General features: G+C 45.0%; 1 protein-coding gene across 1 annotated transcript in view; it reads right to left on the bottom strand.

The window, feature by feature from the left end:
- Window positions 1–22,284, bottom strand: part of gabbr2 (gamma-aminobutyric acid (GABA) B receptor, 2) — a 196,015-nt gene that overhangs the window by 134,682 nt on the left and 39,049 nt on the right. The window contains exon 2 of the mRNA XM_010891535.5: window positions 8,620–8,757. Coding sequence (XP_010889837.1) covers window positions 8,620–8,757 — 138 coding nt within the window. The remainder of the gene's footprint in view (window positions 1–8,619; window positions 8,758–22,284) is intronic.

The raw sequence follows: 22,284 nt of genomic DNA, 5'->3' as shown, positions 1-22,284 counted from the left end.
GGGTCTTAACACGGTGCTCGTTCAACTGGTCAGTAACCCTGACGCGCAGGAGGGAACACACTTTCCAGCTCTTCTAACTTGATTGAGCTCACAGCAGCCCAAGCTGTAACAAGGAGTTGCTGGAGCATGACACATGTCAACCCTATTGGATTACAAACCCTTACACCCGGACAGTACGGGCCAATTGCGCCATCCTCCTCTGGGCTGATCCGGAAAGACGGTGTTAGATCAACAAAGGCAATCTCAGGGTTACACTCTTAGCACAAGACCACAGAGCATTAGTGAAAAAAAATTGCTGACTCAGACATATGTAAAATAAATCATGATCTAGGCCTACTCAGTTATGAAAAATTCAAATAAATGTTTCCTGATTCGACTACTGTCTTTGAGGCACTGCAGTAGAAATATTCTTGCCATGATTGAGAAGACAACTCCTGATGGGATCTGAATGCATCAGAGATTGATTCATTAAAGGAAATACATTTTGGATGGGAATTAATTAAACATTCTATTTATCATCGGATTTCCTTGTTTCAAAGCAAAAAAAAATCCCAGTAGTAAATGATTCATACTCAGGCTAGGTCTTCAAAGTGGTGAGGAGTCAGAGTGTGACCTAAATAAGGATTTTCAAAGGGATAACCCTATAAGAGACAGTGAAAATTAGAATTTAGGAGGGAAAAGTCCTACAGACTTTACAAGTTGTACTTCTAAAGCACTCATCGAAAAACATCAATACAAGTACAACGATTAGAATTCTTTGTAATATTAAACTTGATGCATTGCTATTAATGTACGGCATTCAGTTTTTCTGGGCGAGGGGGGGGCCAATATCTTTGTGATGAATTCTCACTGTTAATTCATCTTCTTTTCTGTTTGAATCCAGCTTTCAGAGCAGAGAATGTCAAGGGGGAATGTCGACGAAACACAGGAGGCATTCCTTTTTGTTGTTATCAAGAGAGAAAAATGCCTAGAAAATTCCCTTTTTTATTTATACGGAGGGTGTAGCTACAACGCTAGCGTTGGCGGTGTCCTATTTAGCAGCATTTTTGCAAAACGTTGCTAATGAGCTCATTATGGCATTTCCTGTAAATTCGGAACTTCTTGCCGGGAGAGCGAGATGGATACACAACAGACACACAGTGGGTCTGTAGACGATGCCAAATTCACAGGGAACAGAAGTTCGCCTTTAAGAAACTGTAACCAGAGTTAACATTCTTACTATGCCACTTTCAGCCTAAGAGAAGTGGCATGTGTGTGTGTGTGACAGTATAGGGCACAGCCAAATACACCCGTTGCTTTTCTTTTCTCCCCTTGGTTGTCCAGTTCTGACTCATGGACACTATCCCCGGCCCACTATCTGGCCTCTCCCTGGACCCCACCCTGCCACAGCCCCACAGCCAATCACGGCTCCCGGTCCACCTTCTCTCTTTTTGGCTAACTAACGGATGTGGAGGGAAAGAACGGCGTCCGCCGTGCTCGTAAGCTGGTGAGATAGACGGCCAACAGTAAAATCCACAGCTCACAGACTCGTGGGCTTGTTCTGATGACAGCCACTCTGTGAAGGAAGTACTTAAGTTCACCTCCTGCAGCCAAAATTGAATCTAACCCTGCTGCCCGCTCGGCTCCCCGCCACAGCAGCCAGGCATTTACACCTAAACTTTGGAATCGTGAAATTCGGGGATATGGAACCACAAAGGATTGGACGTAAAACCACCAGAATATTTCAGAACACAGCAGCGGTGCATGTTTTATTATAGCAGTTAGTATAGCAGAGACACACACACTCAAAGATGATCTGTAAAGTGTGGATTCCTTCCAAAAAGAGAAGAGTAGCAGTAACCAATTCTATTGTGTGTTTCCATTCTCATCATCTGTTGCTGTCATTACTCAGTCTATAGTATCCTGGTTAGGATAAAAGTACAGTGGCACCCAATTCCATACCCATTTCACCCTATACATGTCACCCTATTCCATACCCATTTCACCCTATACATTCCACCCAATTCCATACCCATTTCACCCTATACATGTCACCCTATTCCATACCCATTTCACCCTATACATTCCACCCAATTCCATACCCATTTCACCCTATACATTCCACCCAATTCGATACCCATTTCACCCTATACATTTCACCCTATTCCATATCCATTTCACCCTACACACCCTACACTACGCAGGAACAACACTAGTAAAGGAATACCTTCATATATACATATCACTTCCTTGACACACTCGCCGGTTACCCAGAATGCCTTGTGGCTGATTCTGCTGTGGGTTTCTCCATTCGGTTGCTGTCACTATTCAGCACTGCCACATCAAAGCCGGGACACAAGTACAAATAGCAATCTATCCCATACATGATGGCTATTTCTGACCAGAGCCTTGTTCCCTATATAGTGGTGCGCTACACAGGGAACAGCGTACCATTGGGTATTGATCCTACAGGCATAACAGTGTAAGTCGGTTAGCAGACACTCTTATTCAGAGCCACTTAGAGCATTTTAATACTTTTACATGGTGGCCCTCAGTAGATTTACCGTACAGTTCCAGTCGTGTATAATGACGACCCTTTACAGTAATAAACAATGTATAATTAAAAAACAGTGTTCCCATCCACCTTTCCCCCGTCCAAATTACAAGGAGAAAATGAACGGGGAATGTAATTTCTCTCTGCACACCCGAAGCGGCTGAAGATGAACAGCACCTCCTCCACAGATATATCTAATTGCTGACTGAGAGGGCGCCAGATTCTGCAAGGGCATTTCCTGGCACTTAATGAGCCATTTACAGCAGAATAGAAGGCACACTTGGAGACAATGAACTACCATTCTCAGCCGTTCGGTGGAGGAGAAACAATTAATCAGTGGATCAGGCAGAAGGAAAAGCCTGTTCTTGGAGTCTTGGAGGCTGCCCACGGCTAAGATTATTTGTGCCATATGTGTTTTAAGGGCAAGCAAATGTTGTTCTGAAATTGAATGCAGGGTATTGACAGGAGCTGTCCGGCTTAATGCTTCCCAAGACAGTTGCCAAGAAACGATTACAAAGCATGGCGATCAGTTAATTGTGAGAGCGGGCCAATAAAGACAGCTTCATCTCTCTCTCTCCAATGCCTGCCCCCTCTCTCTATCTGGCCCTCTCTGTCCCCCTTCCAGTGCTCTCTGTCCAGCCCTAGATTCCTCATACACCATCTGTACATTCATCCTCGTAGAATTCTTATTCAATTTGCTTATGCAGTTTTTCTCATTTCGGGCACCTACACCGCTGTGGCCATTACACAACGCGGCTACAGAGAGTACTGTGAGCTTAACGGAGACTGAGCAGGGAAATGATGAGCCTGGATCTCCAGCAACACCCGGGGAAGTGAGTCACAATCAGCATGTGAGCCAGAGAGCTGCTTGTGGATCAGTCGTTATGTAAATCCAAAGGCAGATGGAGCCTGCAAACTGATCATAGTGCCGCAATGTGCATGTGTGTGTGTGTGTGTGTGTGTGTGTGGCTGTTGGTTTCGAGGGGACTGATCTGATTAGAACACCTCAAAGCATGTACTGCTGTTCATTTAGAAACATTTGCCTAATTAAAAATCAATTTTTTAAATATTTTTTTTACAAATATGTAAATGAATATACTGTATAAAGAAACAGATCCCAGGAACCACTGTGTGGTGTAGCCAGTGAAGTTGCTAGGATACACGTTTAAATAATGCCTAAATGCCTATGTTTCCGTATATGAAATGCATTGAATTGCATGTATTTTGTGATCCAGAACCGCACATTGAAACCGCAGAATATCCTGCATATCCCCTCACAAAACAGCTCACTTAAAAAAATCTGAACAAGCACAAGGACAAAAGTTATTCTCTCAATCTTGAATCCCCCCAGCCCCCCCCCCCCTCACGTTCAGTGATTCCCCGTAACCATGGTAACAGCGATCAACACATTTCCATCCCCTCGCTACTATATCATGAAGCTAGAACCTCCCACACACTTTATTCCCCCTGACCTGTCCTCTCACAGAAGGCAACACACCTCCAAATGGCTGCTGACCTCAGGGCCCTACGTCTGCATCCCGGATCCCCGCAGCCTGCAGCCCGCAGAGGGAGATGGAGCGAAGCAGCTTACCTGCGTTTAAATAATTTAACTCTTTAAAGACACCCGACGCTGAACGCAGTTTACGAAGCTCAGGGTTTGTTGAAAATCGGGGACAAAACCCTATTTTTCTTAGTTTTAACAGAGATGGATACTCTGCCTGACCATTGAGATGAGAACAAAACATGTAGGGGCAATATCATATTTATTTATTTTAAAATGCATCTAACAGGGTTTAATGTATTTATGTATTTATGGTGACAGTTTTTTCAATTACAGGTGCATCTACAAAAAATTGAATAACGTGGAAAAGTTAATTTTTTACTATAATTCAAATCAAAAAGTGCCACCTTCACATATTCTAGATTCATTACACACAAAGTGAAACTTGTAAAGTCTTTTTTGTTTCAATCTTGATGATAACAACTCATGGAAATCAAAAATCCAGTAACTGAAAATATTATAAAAAACGTGTAATACAGAAATGTCAACCTGAAAGTCTAAGAGTACTATTGTAAAAAACAAGAAAATGAACCGGGCAAGCCTAGTTCAGCTAGCCCACCATTAGAAGGGAGGAATGTCTGTGCCCCCCCTTGCTGGATTCAAACCGTTGTCTCCTATGTGAGAGGCTGTGTCTTTGACCACTACGCCACATGTTAGCGAAGTGTTCTGCATTGTTAAAAAAATGTGTCCTCAAAACTAGCTCTCTACATTAGCTAACATCCAAAACAGCAACAGGTTTAACAGGGTTGATGCACAACATTCAACGCGTAAAATTAGAAAGAGATTACTGTAGGGACCGATTGGGACATACAACCTCAACATAAAGTCTCGACATTGGATTTTTTTGTCATGCATTAACATCACGCCAAGTTTGAATATTTAGCGAGAAACAATTAAGCATTGTGTTAAACGGACTAAATCCTGAACACACCCCAATGCATAATTAGTTTTGTCCGTGTGGAAGATCAGACACCAGTCACCCACATGACAGCATCTCTAACCACTACGGTATTTAACAACAGGCAGCCCCGCAGTCATTCAGTCAGTAGGAGACATTCGTTCTTCTTGGCCGGCTCCGCTTATGCAGTCTGGCAAAAAAATCTATTTCAGTGATTATAATTTTTTATATTCCGGGCAAAAAAATCTATTTCCAGAAATAGAACCAACATTGAATAAACTCAGGGTTTATTATTATTCTCCTTGTCCAGCAATGTAGCTGTAGCTATTCAAGCATTATTCAAGAAAACAATATTTAAAGGGGAATAGCAAATGAGCAAAGTAGTTTTGGGTTTCCAGGGTGCAGATTTTACAGATTTAAGATAAGCACCTTCAACATTCTTTTGGGGATTTTTTTTTTTTAACTGACCGCCAGAACGGGTGTTAGCAGCAACTTCAGCCTGCTCCGTTCAACGTATCGTCTCCCGGCGGCAATCGACAATCGAAAACATGGCCGCCTCACACGGGAACGTCTCTGCAGTCCCAAGTGTGTACCAACAATTTTAAAGGGAGACGCGTTAGCATGTGCATTACGCGGACAACGCAGAGGAAATCTGTTTTCCTGCGGTGTCGTTAATAGTTAATTTGCTCTCAGCCGGTAATTAGAGAAAATGCTCCTCCGCTCAGTCTGTGAAAACACAGCCACATCTGGTCGCCTGTGGCAACAGAGCACGCTGCCCACGAGGGCCTGGTGTGTCCCTCAGGGTCTGAGGTGGTGCCCAAAGAAGGGAACAGGGCGAATTAGGCGAGATGTCCCCGGGTTACTGGCACCATGAATGTGACGGTAAACGCAAACAAATGGTGTTCCTCAGCCTTTCTCAAAAAACACTTAAACACTTAAAACGATATAACTTGTGTGACTTGGACGTTCAGTCGTAGCGTTCGTAGCTTTTTTTGAGATGCTGTGTTTACACTGCCCCATCCCTTTAGCTTTTTTTTTGGTTTATCGAAAATGAAGCGTCAACGCCTCTTTTGTTATTGTCAAAACTGCGAATTGCCCCTTTTAAGCGCTCCTCTTAGGGTGCCATCGCTGCGATTTGGCAGCCCGTTCTCTCTCCTCCCTCATTCCTCCTCTGTCACAGTCTATGGTATCATGCAATCTGGGGCCTCTTGAATGGGGTTTTCCGATGTGAAGTCACGCTGTGGGGTCAGGGAGTGGGTCCGTTGCCCCACAGCCACGCTGCTCCAGGCACGGAGACGCTGGCCCAAATGGCACCCTATTTTCTACAGAGTGCACTACATTCGGGGTCATATTTCACTCTGAAATGTATAGCAGCCTCATGAATAATAAATGACAATGTGTTTGGATCCAAAAAACTGGATGAGGGGCCGGATAAGAAGCCTTCAGGGGCTGAATGCAGTGCAAGGAAATAATCATACAGCAACAAGAAAGGTGAATTGTTGCTATCAAAGTGGAAATGACAACCTTCAGAAACCCTAAATGCTATAGGTGTCTAAATGTATATAAATGCAAAGTTGTCCACATCTGTGCGGTGAGCTGAATAAACATATGGCACTTGATCCAGACAGGTGAGCTACAGACCGACTAGGGTCCCATTTGGGATCTGTCCATACTTAACACCTGAGGCATCTGTTCTGGAGGAGGATATCGCCCGCCACTCCAACACACATCTAATGCTAACCTAACAACTGATGAACAAAATACACCGGGGAGAAAAACAGCAGGAGGGAGAGGGGGGGGTGAGCATATTACTACACATCAAAAACAGAAAAAATCCTCAATTTCAAATGTGCTGATTTTTCACCCGGTTAGTGGAAGTACACAGAATTTTCCCCAAAAAAAGAGCTGAAACGCAAGCAAAATTCAGTTAAAATATATGATATGTCCCATTTCGGTTTCTGCCAGTGCAGCCTTCCTTACCTAACACCTCATAGGATCCAATATAGTAATAACTCTACCGGTTAGGTTTAGGGTAACTGACTCTAACCCTAACCAGTCTCATGAGATGTAAAATGCAATCGCTTCAGTTGTGGAACCTGTGCCGCATAGCCCAAGTACTGCTAGCTTCTGTGGAATATTACGGGCATCAAATGGAAATTTCCATTACAGCACTACACAGTGGCCATGCCGTACCTCGAGGAAAGAAAGAGGGCGTACGCAACAATGTCCGAGGCTTACAGCATGTGCACGAGGCAACCTCTTGCTCATGTTTGTGTCAGAGCCTGTCGCAACTTTTCACATTCACACTTCAGTAATATAGCCGACGCTGTCATCCAGCGACCAACATACATCATTAATTGACTGATTTAGCGCCCATAGTCCCTTGCACGTCCTGTTGCACGTCCTGTTGCAAGGACGGGGGCAGGGGATGGTTCACGCGGCCGTGATGACATGGGAGTGATTACACGGCCGTGATGACATGAGGGCCAACTGGAACTGTGACCAAGGCGCGGTGTCATGTGATCTTTAGCAACCTTACAGGGTGTGAGTACCATCCAAAACCACCCCCTTGTGCATTTCAATGTCCCCGTTTTTGCCCTGGGGCATCAGGGATTTTATATTTTTGACCAGCGGGAGGAGGGCCCCCAACTGCCCCCCCCGCCCTACATCACATCCATCTGGTCTCCAATCCAAGGTTTGACCACTACGACCGTGCTCAGATACAGTGGCCAACCAGCAGCCAGCAACAACTCTTGTCTTAAATAACCATTGTTCTGTCATTGTATGTCCTATCATTGAATGGCATTCTATATTAAGATGACCTCAAACCGGAGACAAAGGGGCCTTCTCCTGTTTCAACGTACATCTCCGAATAACACAGTTGGAGTTTCAATGAAATCCAATGGCCATGACGTATCAAAGAGTGTTTTCCCCTCTCTTTAATCGACAGTGCATCACACATTCAACTGATGCATATAGCCAACTGATACTGGGGAATGAAGAGAAGAAGACAGTCCTTTGATACATTCAAGCTAAACCCATCTCGCTATTTCAGTGAGCTGTTACACGTCCCAAACTGCCCTCTATTGCAAATGTAGTGTGCTTCTTCACCCAGACTCCATAGGTCAAACGCAGTGTGCTTAGGCCGCCCGGGGGTTCCATTTGGGATGCAGGCTAATGTTTCCTCCATTTTCCTCCCATATATGTAAAAGGATTCACCCGGATTAAAGCCATGTAAAATACACATTTACCCTTGTGAGGTTAATGAAGGATTACACTGTTAGGACGTTTCTGATTCCCCCCCCCCCCCCCACCCCAACATTTACAACACAGCAAGGGCTCAGCCAATCACCAATGGAGAAATTAATCAATTAGCAAATGTGATTGTCCTATCATCACTGTCCTGCACATGGGCACATGCACAGACATTTGCAGGGCGTCGTGCAGAAAGCACACACACACACACACAAACACACACCAGCACGCACAGCACACACACTCACGCATCAGGTCCCACCTCACAATCATGTCAACACAGCGACGACGTATCTTGACCCCATAATGAGGTGAAATGTAACAGGAACAGAGCGAGCCTCCTCCGGGTAGCAGCCAGGCTATAGCTCCTACCTGCACCAGGTTCCATCCCTCCAGGGACTCTGCGATTATGGACGTCACAGACGGACACACCCCTCCGAAGATCATCAGATGTTTGGGTCCGAAGCAGATGGCATCAAAGAAGGATCTCAGTCCCTTAGCGTTATCACACTGTAGAGGGATAGACGGGATGGTTGATGGGGGGGGGTGAGAGGTAGATGAAGAAGGTAGGATGTAGAAAGTGGGAGAGAGAGAGGGAGAGGGAGAGAGAGAGAACAAAGTTTAAAAGCTGAGTTACATTTTGCTGGGCTATTTTGGGCATGGTTAGAAGTGGCTGGCATGCAACAATGAAAGCACAGATTTAATTGTGCTCAGTACTGCAGACTTCTTGCTGAAGCGCCATGTCCCAAATGTCACCCTACTCCTTTTGTAGCGGCCTGTGTTTCACCAGGTCTAACATGGCTCTGCTTGAAAGTGGAGCACTGTAAAGGGAACAGGGTGTCATTTGGGCCCTACCCTGAGAGTTCAGAGAAAGCTTTCTCTTGTGACAGGACAGAATCCTGTGAGGGACACACAGACAGACTACTGTACATTATCATTTAAGATAATGTACTGAACACACACACAACACAAACCAGCGCCGTGTTCTTTCGTTACACAATATGTGACGACGACCTGTCAATGCAAAGGTAAGATCCATACATGACGTCATGCCATGATCTCCTGGAATGTTGCGCGGGAGCGCGAGAAAAAACTACGCGTGAGGGACAAAAGAGAGAGAGGAGAGAGTGAAAGGGAAAAGAGAGAGGAGGGAGAAAGACAGAAACGACCACCCAACTGCTGGTACCGCAGAATGCAGCCATCTCACATCACTATAGCAACGCTCTTGGCTCTGTAGAACTGCAGGAGGGAGAGCGAGAAACAAAGATGGAGTTGGTCTATTGATTGCTATATGAGCTCCCTAAACTGGTTTCTCTGTGATTCTCAGAGTTGGTAATGACATTCCTGCGGTAAACAGTTCTCTGCCCTTTTATTGCCACTCAATTCAGGATGTTCTCCTGTGTGTAGAGTGAGAGGCTATGTCCACCTCGACGCAGTGAAGCTCCGCTTGTGAGGTGGCTTGATCTTGTTAAGAGCATCTATGTCTGAATTAGATTTACTTTCAAGATGGCATTCCGCGACTTCGTGGCAGTGATGAAAAATCAAAAGAGGACCTCAGTGGAAATAGGCTCTTGGATTGCCTTGTGTCTATTTTTCGATAATGTCTAATGTTGTCTTTGGCAGAAGCAAATCACTTCTTCAATGAAATATATTGAATCAGTCAATCGGTCCCTTAACAACATGGATATAGAGGGTTTAACCTCCCAGTGTGCCAGTGTCCACTGTATTACCCACACTCCTGTAGTTGCAGTGAAGTCTTTTATTTTCAAAAAAAGCGTTCTTACATGCTTACTGTTACGCTGCACATCGACTGTTGTTAATTGATTAGCGCCAGGGCTGCATAAGACCTGTGTGTGTTCATACACGGGCACAACTTCTACATTCTGTAAGCTGGAACCAAAATAGCAGTGCATGGGACCATAGACGGCCTAGTGTGAAATGAGAGAGTTGGTGATTATGAGCAACGTGGGGTACCATATCTTGTCCACATAGTTGAAAAAAACAGCGGGGCTTTTGAAAAGATATCTCATTTGCATATTCTCTCTCTCTCTCTTTTTCAATCTCTTTCTTTCTCGGTTACCACCAGCAGCCAAAGGAAAACTAGAGTGGAACTACAGCTCCCCGTTTTTCATTGAACAACAGGGAATTGTGGGTTCTTTGCGGTGCACACCCTGTTTCTGTTAATCTGTGGCATAACAGATAAATGTTCTGACGCTGATAAATTCCATTAGGCATCCATGACAAACATCCAGGGTAAGGCAAACTACAGTGTACTGAGTTTCCTTCAATCCTTGTGCAAATATCTGTATACATCATTGACATTATCTAAATGTGACTGTTTGATTTGCCCAATCATCATGGATCCACACGTCGTGAGGGAAGGCATGAGAATCAGTTGTCACATACTAGAGAAAAGAAAACAGATAGATCCATACAGAATATCTAGTTTTACTGGTTCTATCTACCCATTAAAGCGCAGCTTACAGTTGATATTCCAATAACAACCTTTCTCTTTATAACTGTGAGTGTGTGTGTGTGCGTGTGAATCATTTAGAAACCAGACAGATTAAGGTGCCGATTCATTTTGTTTCCCTTCAAAGGCTACAGGGCCGGTGAAGCAGATTAAAAATATATACGTGAATCACATTCCAAGGGACCGTGATGAAAATTGTTTTGTGGCTCCGGGAAAAGGCACACGTCCTCACCCCACACTCCAGCCATTATCACTCAGCGCCGGCACAATCACGGCCAAAAGCCTTCCATTCAATGGTTACACAAGTGGCACCTAACCAGTCTCAAGCCAGGCCACGAGAGAAAGAAGGAAAGAGAAAGATAGTTTTGGGGGGCCTTGAGCAGTGTCCAACACATTTGTGCCAGTCCGCTTTGCCTCCCGCGCTCTCTCCCCCTCTTCTCTTACTCCTAGTTCTGTCAAACACACGGCCACGCAATCTGTCTCACTGGTGGTTCTTTGAAAGCCGCCGTGTTGCCACGGCAACCCACGCAGCAACGTATCTGGGCGGTAAATGAAGGAGAAGGCCGGGCCCGAGAGCTTGGCGCTTGACAGCTATATTTAGTGTGTGATTGGGTGGCACAATCACAAAGGCATTAATCAGAAACTATTCAGACAGCTGAGTCGATTAGGTGTTAATGGTGGACGGACTGATGGAGAGATGGAGAGAAGACTAGAACAGATGACAGAATGGAAGAAAAGTAAGAGGCGTTGCGAGAACGAGCACTCACGAAGCCAACCAACTGTTTCACTGCAACCTTAAAACCAGGAAATCAAGTATTATTGAAGAAGGTCCATGTCATATTATTAAGAAGGTCTGTGTCTTATGTGTTTCTTATGAGTGGTCATCACATGCTTTAAGACTGAGTAAGTTCCATGAAACAAAGGAACTGCACTGGCCCCGTTACGGGTCCAATCTGTAGTTTTTGGCTCTCATTTGTCTTAAAGAAGTAATGTAACATCCCTCATCTCATCTACAGCTTCCATTCCTGCAAAGGCTACAGGCTCTGTTTTTAAATGGTGCCCTAAAAGGTAACCTAATCAATAAGACCGCTGGAATGGGAATACTTTCCCTAGTGGTTGAAGACAACTGGCAGTGGCACGGGGTACAGCTCAGATTTACTACAGAACCTTGGCTCCAACGCATACACATCTTTTAAGGGCCTTGTGGGTTCACTGCTATATCCGTACTATATCCGTACTATATCCGTACCATATCCGTACCATATCCGTACTCCTGAAACAGAAACAAGAACCCTGAGATGGAACAGCGTCCCTAGACTCAGTACTGGTATGAAGAAGCTTTATTTTGGAATCTAATTCCCTAGCATTCCCGAGAACATTCAAAATAGATCGATTGGCTGGGAGTCTGTGTTGATCCGTTTGACCGGGCGAAGAAGAGAAAAGGAGAGAAGAGAAAGAAGAGATGAGAAAATAAGGCAGTAGACTCTCCCCCCATCTGGGGGGCGAACCCAGATGTATTCCCCCCGACCGCACCCAGAGGTTGACACTGACCCCAGTGCCGAGGTCCATAGCAAATCGGCTAACCGCTTCCAATTAGCGGCCTCGGCCAACCCCAGGGCACGTGGCGGCTCGTGCGGGGCAGAGGAGAATGAGGAGAGGACGTGGGCGTCGTCCATACACACGTCGGAATCACCTTTGATCGTTATGTACACGTTCTCAGAGTTCCAACGGGCGCAAAGCCACGGACAGTGGAGTATCCTAGTGGAGTATCCTAGTGGAGTATCCGAGTGGAGTATCCTAGTGGAGTATCTGAGTGGAGTATAGTGGAGACATTTAGCTGAGACTTCGGAGGCAGCTTGACGCGGTGGGCACAGTCTTATCAGTCCATGGGGCAGACGTTCTCACCGCGCACGGAAACACAGAGGAAAGCCGGCGAGTTAAAGGACTGGGGCTACATCTGAAACAAGCCACAGCGTATTAGTCAAAATACGTGCACTACGGGGTCCCTCATTAGGTTTGGCCTTGGGCAAAACGGGTCTCAGGCTAATAGTCGTTGGGCCAGAAGATAATTAACATAACAGTAGAGCAACTCGTAGGTCATATGTGGAAAAAAAATTGTTTAACGACAGCAACATAATAATTGAAATCTGATCACACATTTATTATTCTCTCTTTTTTCCATAAAATCACACTTTTTTGATTGGTCTCTGCATTGATTGGGGAGGAAAAACCAGTGTAACTCAGCCATTGAAGTAATTTTATTTTTGCTGAAAGAGGCCCTTCACCCTGCAGGGGCAATACATGGTATGTATCATGTTTGAGAGATTTCACATAACTGGCCAAACAACACACACCAATATGTCACAGTGTGTATTGCAGGATCAACAAAATTTTACCATTTTTTGTCATGTTTTGTTTAATTTGGCAAAGCCTCCAAGTCATTTGTCCTTGGGTTAAAGAGCTATCGGATTTTCCCATCAGCAGCAAACATTTGATTGGGCAGTACTTCCTGTGCTGACATAGTCCCTCCCCCTCCACTAGACTAGCTAGCTAACTAACTACAGTATACTGAGCCATACATGTTAGAACCGGAGCAGTCAACTGTACCAAGGAGTTGAAAAACAGCGGTTGCTGAATATTTCGGAATCTATTAACTCCTTCCAGGTTAAACATTTTCAAATAGAGATTGAAAGATATATTTCCTTCCTTATTTTGGTTAGGTTAAGAATCTAACTATTGGGATCTGTGTAATTTATAAATAAACACAAATTAAGATACTTTGCTGTTATTCAAGCTGGGCATTAGAACAAGCAATGGCTTCCTTCAAACGGTAAATATAAACACAGTCATTCATTCAAACATGATTCAGCTAACAGAGCACTAGGTAGTATGCTTTACTTGACAAAGGTAGGCTACGCTAATGATTTGCCTGGGTGCTTGTTGGAGCACAAGATCACGTCCTACTTATATTTACATATGTCTGTCATTTACTTGCAATTAATTTAGCAGACATTCTTATCCAGATCAACTTACAGTAGTGAGTCCATACCTTTTTGTTCTTTCATAGGTATAGAATGGCTTACAGTATACTATGTGTTTGAAGAGCCAATGTCACTACAAGAACCATGTAAGACATACAAAGCAATGATGACGGTAACAGAACATATGAAATGGTGATGTTAACACAATATATTAAATAGAGATAGGAACACTATATTTCTTCATGACATCTCTCAGTGACAACACAATTTCCACACAGAATTATTAAACACAACGGCACACAAAGAACGATAAAACGAAACCAACCCAAATCTCAGAGCTCGAGCCGTAAAAGTGTTGGGCATGTGTGCGTCAGTGTGTGTGTCTGTGTTTGTGTGTGTGTGTGACACTGTAATGTCGCGATAGCAACGAGATACGATCGCCAGGTGCTAACTGTGATGAAATCCCTCGTTAGCCCAGGAAACCACAGCCGTTTCACCTGTCGACAGTTAATAGCAAATTACCACACTCCAGTAGGCAACCTGAGGCCCCCCATCGGCGCACAACACAGCTTGTGTGTCGAGACCTGACGGAGCGCACCGTGTCACAGACAATCTGCTCTCGACACACAGTCAGTCAGCTAATGACGTGCACAGCTTCACAGCCCTCACAGGGCTGCAGCGCAGGACATGTCGACAGGAGGCAGCGATCGGCTCGTACAGGCGTGGACATGGACTGAAACGTCAGAAAAAGAGAGACTTAAGAGACGAGGACAGAGGTGGAGAGAGAGAGAGAGAGAGAGAGAGACGGGTAGAGCAAGAGAGGAAGAGATTTCATAAGGCCTGGCTTGAATGGAGATTTGCCAAGGTTCACACTGGAAAAGGCAGAGAAATATAATGACTTGAAAGAATTGAATGACGAAATGGCGTGTAACTCGGGGACTGTAGGGCCTGCAACAGAACAACTCCAAATCATGGACATTTCAAATAAATGTTGAAGCAATGTTTAAGGAAGAAACTGTGTCAAAATGGAAAAATATAGAGAAATATGAAATAGAATGCAATGTTGTTTTTTTCTAGGCAAAACCACTACAGGAGACTTCTAATGCTGCTTACTAAAAGCCAATTGGTCAATAGAATCCATACTTTTCCTTTTTGTCCTACAGATTAACAGCAAACCTCTCCGTACTGACAAGAAGGAAGGAAAACTCACTGCCCTCCATAAATCTGAGTACAGTCAACTGAGACAAAAAGGCAAGCTTAACTTGGTGTAGCATAAGATTAATCAGCTCAATGTCCATACCGGAACATGGATTATAAAAAATAAAAAATGTTTAATCAATTTTAAATAGAACATGGACTACTGTTCTAAACAGAAAACTCCCATACAGAAACAGGTTAACCCTGGAATAAGTTTCTTTTAAGACATTGGACTGTAGGTTGTAAATGTTGAGTTTCATGAAGATGAAAATTTGTACAATCGGAGAAGCATTTGAAGCATTTGACTGCATCATCATGGACTTGTTATGTCTTAAAATGTGTACCAAGAACTACAATACAATTAAAGATGTTGGGTTGGTATGTATTTATGCACCAGACTGTGCCAGTGTAAATGTTTATTTGACATTTCTTTTGTGAATACGCATTGATTTGGTGAATACATTTAAAGATTTATTGGTATACATGAAGATTTGCTGCAGTGATGCAGGGCCTTTAGAAAACAAGAAACCAGGCAAGCCTACAGTAGTTCAGCCAGCCCGCAATAAAATGTGTCAAACGGGGCTGCCCACGTGAAAGGCATTGTCCTTAACGCACACCTGCTGGGCATTAGTATAGCCTCTTCAGATTATATTATTTTCACTCAATAACATCAAGCCAAGTTTGAATATTTTGTTAGACACCATTAACTAGCATTACACTGAGTAACATTTCTTATTAAGTTTACGTCCACCACAAATAATATCTATGAACTTTATGGCTTTTGCCACTGGCCGTTTTAAAAGCTTATTAGCAAGTAATATGTCACTAGACGCCATTATATTGTGTTAAACTGTGTAACGTTTCTTATTAAGTTTACCTCCACTACAAATAGCATGAACTTTATGGCTTTTGACACTGGCCGTTTTAACAGCTTGTTAGCCATTCGTGAATGACATTGATACAATACTGTATCAATATAGGTGACGATAACGGACTTTTTCGTCAAGTGAAAAGGCGAGAGAATCGTATAGCCAGTGAAGTGTTTGTCTATCCAGAACAAATCTGGAGACATTGTTTGAATATCCACCAGAAATAGTTACAACACAGTAAACAGTTTCATTTTAGGTTTCCCATAACGTATCTACTCAAGGTTGTAGCCAGGAAGGTTTTTGTCTATCCTGAACAAATCTTCTTTTGCCACTGGCGGTTTTAACAGCTAATTAGCCATTTGTGAATGACATAGATACAGTATATATCAATATAGGTGACCATAAGTACTGATGGTCATTCAAGGCTTCATTAGTGCTATTTTAGCAGCAGGATAGTATGCTGGCAGCACTCAGATTTTTTTTATCACAATAAAAGCCATAATTGAAATGTATAAGGCAATATAGTTAACAATCTAGTCTGTGAAAAAGAACATACAAGAATAACATTGGAATGGACATTAAACATATAATGTAAAGACAAGATAGTTAACTATATTAACTTATATAGTTCAATGATTACTTTTATTTTGAAAAATAAAATCTGAATTAGCACTGCTAGCATAATATCCTGCTGCTAGAAGAACGGTAATTAAGCCTCGAATGGCCATCACTAACGATAACTTGTCAAGTGAAAAGACGAGAGAATCGTGAAGCCAGCGAATTGTTTGTCTTTCCTGAAGAAATCCTTAATATCCTCCAGAAGCATTTTATTTTAGGCTTCCTATTACATAGCTATGTAAAGTTGTAGCCAGCGAAGTTTTTTCTGTCCTGAACCTCAGGACTGTTACGGTAGGCAAATGCGGGACCTGTTGTTCCGGATCCCGCGTCTCTAACCACTACGCTATTTAACAATGGGTAGTCAGTCAGTCACTCACTCAATAACTCACTCACTCCGTCAGTAAGAGACATTTGCTCTTCTTAACCGGCTCCGCTTACGCGGTTCGGCAAAAAAACATGCAGGGGACCATGAAAAAACATACTGGGGATGTCCTAACGACTTTGCCTACACTGCATTTGGATATATAACTGCACAGGGTTTCCCAGAGGGGCTTGGAGGGGTTTCAAGCTTCGATTAAGGTCAAGCGGTCCCAAGAGTTATGTATCGACAAACCGACAACAGACAGTGATCCCTCTACTACACAGAAATTCACATCTAGATCTATGGGTACTACAAGTAATGATACAGGACTGAACAATGAGAATGGATGATGTGAGTGTGTGTGTGTGTGTGTGTTTGTGCGTGTGAGCATTTCGACTTTGTGTTTGTTCCCCCTCACTGAGCCCTATGGGACAATTGACTGGTCCACTCAGGTGTAGAATATTACCTCCTTTTTTTATTACCTCAAAGACATTCAGCACTGGAAATTCAGAGAGCTGGGAATGATACTAGAAGTGTGGAGCAGATTTCCTTCAAGAGCTTAGGAAATGAAAGGATACAGAGTGGGATGAGGGGAGGTGAGGAGAGATGGGCAAAGGGAGGTGAGGAGAGAAGAGATGGAGAGAGGGGAGTGTGGAGGTTGGGTTGAGTGTAAGCACTGATCATCCCAGATTCCCTTGAGGTAACATTTCTACAACAAACCCTAGAGTAGGAAGTAATAGTCCAACATGAACTGACTATAAGTGAAAAGAATGGGTGGATGTATGGGTGGATGGATGGGTGGATGGATGGATGGGTGGGTGGGTGGATGGGTGGGTGGATGGGTGGATGAATGGGTGGGTGGATGAATGGGTGGATGTATGGGTGGATGTATGGGTGGGTGGGTGGATGGGTGGGTGGATGGGTGGGTGGATGGGTGGGTGGATGAATGGGTGGGTGGATGTATGGGTGGGTGGATGTATGGGTGGATGGATGGATGGGTGGATGGATGGGTGGATGGGTGGATGGATGGGTGGGTGGATGAATGGGTGGATGGATGGATGTATGGGTGGGTGGATGGGTGGGTGGATGAATGGGTGGATGTATGGGTGGATGGATGGGTGGGTGGGTGGATGAATGGGTGGATGTATGGGTGGATGGATGGGTGGGTGGATGGGTGGGTGGATGGGTGGATGAATGGGTGGGTGGATGTATGGGTGGGTGGATGAATGGGTGGATGTATGGGTGGATGGATGTATGGGTGGTTGGATGGGTGGGTGGGGAGGGAGGTAAAGCCTCACACAATCTGTTCCTTGAACATCACTTTCCTTCTTTCCACCAAAAAGGCAATTTAATAAAAACACTTCTCCAGTTAAGTGCAAAGTAGAAATGGAGGACTCAGTTTGCCTCTACAAACAGACTGAAGCCTCTACCCGAACAGACTGAAGCCTCTACCCGAACAGACTGAAACATCTACCCTAACAGACTGAAGCCTCTACCCTAACAGACTGAAACCTCTACCCTAACAGACTGAAACCTCTACCCAACAGACTGAAGCCTCTACCATAACAGACTAAAACCTCTACCATAACAGACTGAAACCTCTACGCTAACAGACTAAAACCTCTACCATAACAGACTGAAACCTCTACCCTAACAGACTGAAGCCTCTACCCTAACAGACTGAAACCTCTACCCAACAGACTGAAGCCTCTACCCGAACAGACTAAAACCTCTACCATAACAGACTGAAGCCTCTACCCTAACAGACTAAAACCTCTACCCTAACAGACTGAAACCTCTACCATAACAGACTGAAACCTTTACCCTAACAGACTGAAACCTCTACCCTAACAGACTGAAGCCTCTACCCTAACAGACTGAAACCTCTACCCAACAGACTGAAGCCTCTACCCGAACAGACTAAAACCTCTACCATAACAGACTGAAGCCTCTACCCTAACAGACTAAAACCTCTACCCTAACAGACTGAAACCTCTACCATAACAGACTGAAACCTTTACCCTAACAGACTGAAACCTCTACCCTAACAGACTGAAACCTCTACCCTAACAGACTGAAACCTCTACCCGAACAGACTGAAGCCTCTACCCTAACAGACTGAAACCTCTACCCAACAGACTGAAACCTCTACCCGAACAGACTGAAGCCTCTACCCTAACAGACTGAAACCTCTACCCAACAGACTGAAACCTCTACCCGAACAGACTGAAGCCTCTACCCTAACAGACTGAAACCTCTACTCTAACAGACTGAAACCTCTACCCGAACAGACTGAAGCCTCTACCCTAACAGACTGAAACCTCTACCCGAACAGACTGAAGCCTCTACCCTAACAGACTGAAACCTCTACCCTAACAGACTGAAACCTCTACCCGAACAGACTGAAGCTTCTACTTTAACAGACAAAGCCTGAAAGCCTCTCATCACATCTGGTCCTTGAGAAGTAATTTTAGAAGCTTTAGAGGCTCTTTTTTTATATTATTGAAATTGTTGTAATATCATCATACACACTGAATTGACTGACTGATTGAAATTGGGCTCAGTCAAGTTGAACGGTAATTTATGGAGAGTTAAACAACAGAGTTACTCATGTTCTGACAACAACGCCATTTTCATTCTGCTATTCTTTAAGTATGTCACATGAAAATACTGCCCAATCGATAATAAACCCAACAGTCTTTCTTTCAAAAAAAGCTATTAGAAAGAAACTGGTTCCCTCCAATCAGCCTACACAGTATATCTGCCTAATTGGTAGAAGAGGAGAAATCAGACAGAACGAGAGGAATAGGCTATGGAAGAAAGGCCATTATCAAGTTAATTATTTCTTGGCCCGAGGTCTTCCACTCTTCCCAGGATGCCGTGGTGGAACTCAAGGCGGGGGGTGGGGGTGTGGGGGGGGGTGGTAATTACTAATTGTGGTAACTCAGAGTGCAGTGGAGCATCAGGACGGAGCTAAAGCCTGATCCAGTATATCAAGTCAAAGGGCCGGCAGTGCAAAAAAGGGGTTAGGAAGAGTGTAGCGTTGGCATGTGTGTGTAAACATGTGTGTGTAAACATGTGTGCGTGTGTGCGTGTGTGTGCGTGTGTGCCCTGCCAGCAGTTTAACAACTACTGTGAGTGCAGTGTGAGTGTCTGGCCCCCTCGCTCTCGCTCGCTCTTCGTTTATGCGTTTGGTCTGCATTTCTCTCTGTCTACATGTTTACATATACACACAAACACACACACACTCACACTCACAAACACACAGTTGATTGTAGGAATCCCTCCTCACACCACGTTCACGTGTACGCAGGAACACTCCTGCTGCTTATTCATACGAGCTGGCGAAACCCCCCCGGAAACAACCTCTTTACTGTCCCACTGCAAAACCAAAACACGCTTTGGTTTGTAGACCCACCACTGACAGTTATCTTGTCCTTGATACGTGGCTTTAGTTAGGACGGGTTATTTCAGGGTTCTACTCAGGAATCCCATTTTCAAACCTAGGAGAGCGTCTTAAATGGCGCCCCACTTTTTGAGCATGAGCCCTGGTTAAACCGAGTGCGCTATGAGGGAATAGGTTGTGGTTTAGGGCGCTGATCTATCCTCTGTCTGCTTTTTAAGATGCCTGTGCCTCTCCTGCTAGCTCATTATACTGTCTGCTAGGACTGGGCCTGTTAAGTGTCCAAGGTCACGGGCGTACGTTGGAATACATAAAACAGACGTGATCCCGTTCGACGCCACACAGACTCTGCCGTGCATCTCAGCCAAGCGTTCATCCTCCTAAATGCACTGTTGCCAGGGACAACACACACTATACATTCCACCGTATGCTTTCACAGCCAGTGTGGGCACCTCCTCTGAAACCCGGCGCTGTCCCCCTCAGTTCCCCGAGCTGCCATGGAGAATGTCTGGAGGAACGGCTGTCATTCGTCACCTCTGCTTCTCTCAGACAAAGAGGGCCCAGCGAGGGCCGTTCGCGGGGCAGTGAGGGCCGGGAGGGCGGGCAGCTCAGTGGCGTGAGCACATTTAACAGCCACACACACTTCCTGAACGCAGCCCAGGGACATTCAACGACACACCCCCGTGGAACTCAGGTCTCATCACTAATGCATTATGTCAACACAACCTGAGGGGGAAAACTCAGCTTGGCTCCTGATTAGCGCGGGTCAGTCACAGACACACAAACAACCAAAGTCAGACCACAGAGAGGAGACAGGACATAAAAAATAAAAAAAGATGTCTCCTTAGCATCAGGTAAATGGTTGATGGACTATTCATTGTCTCCACCGGAGCCTTAATGGAGATGGTTTCTTCACACAAAATAAGTGCGAAACGTGATATTTGGGGTGCAGTTATTTATTTGTTTTCAAACGATGAGTGGTCATCGTCAATGAACCCAAAGCCTGCCTAGAAAAGCAACCCGTGACTGTCCCGCTTGCGCTTGAGTCCTGATGCCGGTGCCATCGTTGTCCATTTCAGCTTTTGACCGGCATACCAGTTGGGACGGAGAGAGACAGAGCCGTGAGACCGAGACAGAGACTTGAGACCGAGACAGAGCCGTGAGACTGAGACAGAGCCGTGAGACCGAGCCAGAGACAGACTGGGGTTCTGGGGATGTGGTGTCAGACACTCCCGACAGGCTCTGGCCGGCACAGGGAGGCTATGAGCCCACAAAGAGAGAAAGAACAGAAAAAGGAGAGGAGAGAGGGAGAGGAACGATGAGAGGGAGAGGAGAGGGAGAGTGTTTACTGTCCATTCACATCAATCCATATTGACGACAACAGCCTCCCAGGATTACCGCTGCCCGGATCTCTGGTCCGTTGTAGCTCCCCTGCAAGTATCTCTTCATCTCACCCTACTGTCATCTCTCCTCTCCCTGACATGACCCCTTTCCTGTCCTCTCCTCATTTATTTATTTCACTCCGGGCCTATGGGCCCTGGTCAGAAAGGAGTGTTCTACAGAGGCAATAGGGTGTCATTGCGGACATCTATATGGTTTGATGTTCTGTAGGCAACCAAATGAGGTGTTGTGTGAAGCCATAAAACCACCCAGCAGCCAACAGCGGGCGATGTGTTGGTGGCGGTACGTTCCTCCCTCCCCAGTGATTGATGATTGTGGGCTAGTCATTGCTAGCTTCCCCGCTCTGGTTTAAATATGCAGCAAGCTGGTTTGATTAATCTGTGTCCCGGTCGGTGCCTTCGCGCCCGCTCGCTTTCAATGTGGAGCAGCCACACGCCAAAAACCCTCCATGTGACCAGGCCCTCCAAGGGGGGAGAACCACAAGGCCCCCCCCCCCCCAAAAAAAACTCAAAAATAACCTCCACTTCACTACTTCGGCTGTCTCCTGTGGTGTTGTGGCTGGCCAGTCAGGCAACATTTAAATTTTTTGGGGATTCTCAACCCGGGTGTCTAGCACGACGTCACAGTCGAACGACTCGCTCACGGACTGAATTGCCTAAGATGGCCTGGAAAACTCGTGACACCCAAAGGCCTGCGTTACTTTTTCTCTTTCTCAGCCTGCGCATTACCCCTGC

This window comes from Esox lucius, chromosome 10 (assembly GCF_011004845.1).
Source record: "Esox lucius isolate fEsoLuc1 chromosome 10, fEsoLuc1.pri, whole genome shotgun sequence".
Taxonomy (NCBI): domain Eukaryota; kingdom Metazoa; phylum Chordata; class Actinopteri; order Esociformes; family Esocidae; genus Esox; species Esox lucius.
The sequence above is the reverse complement of the archived record's forward strand: the minus strand, read 5'-3'. Positions and strand labels throughout refer to the sequence as shown.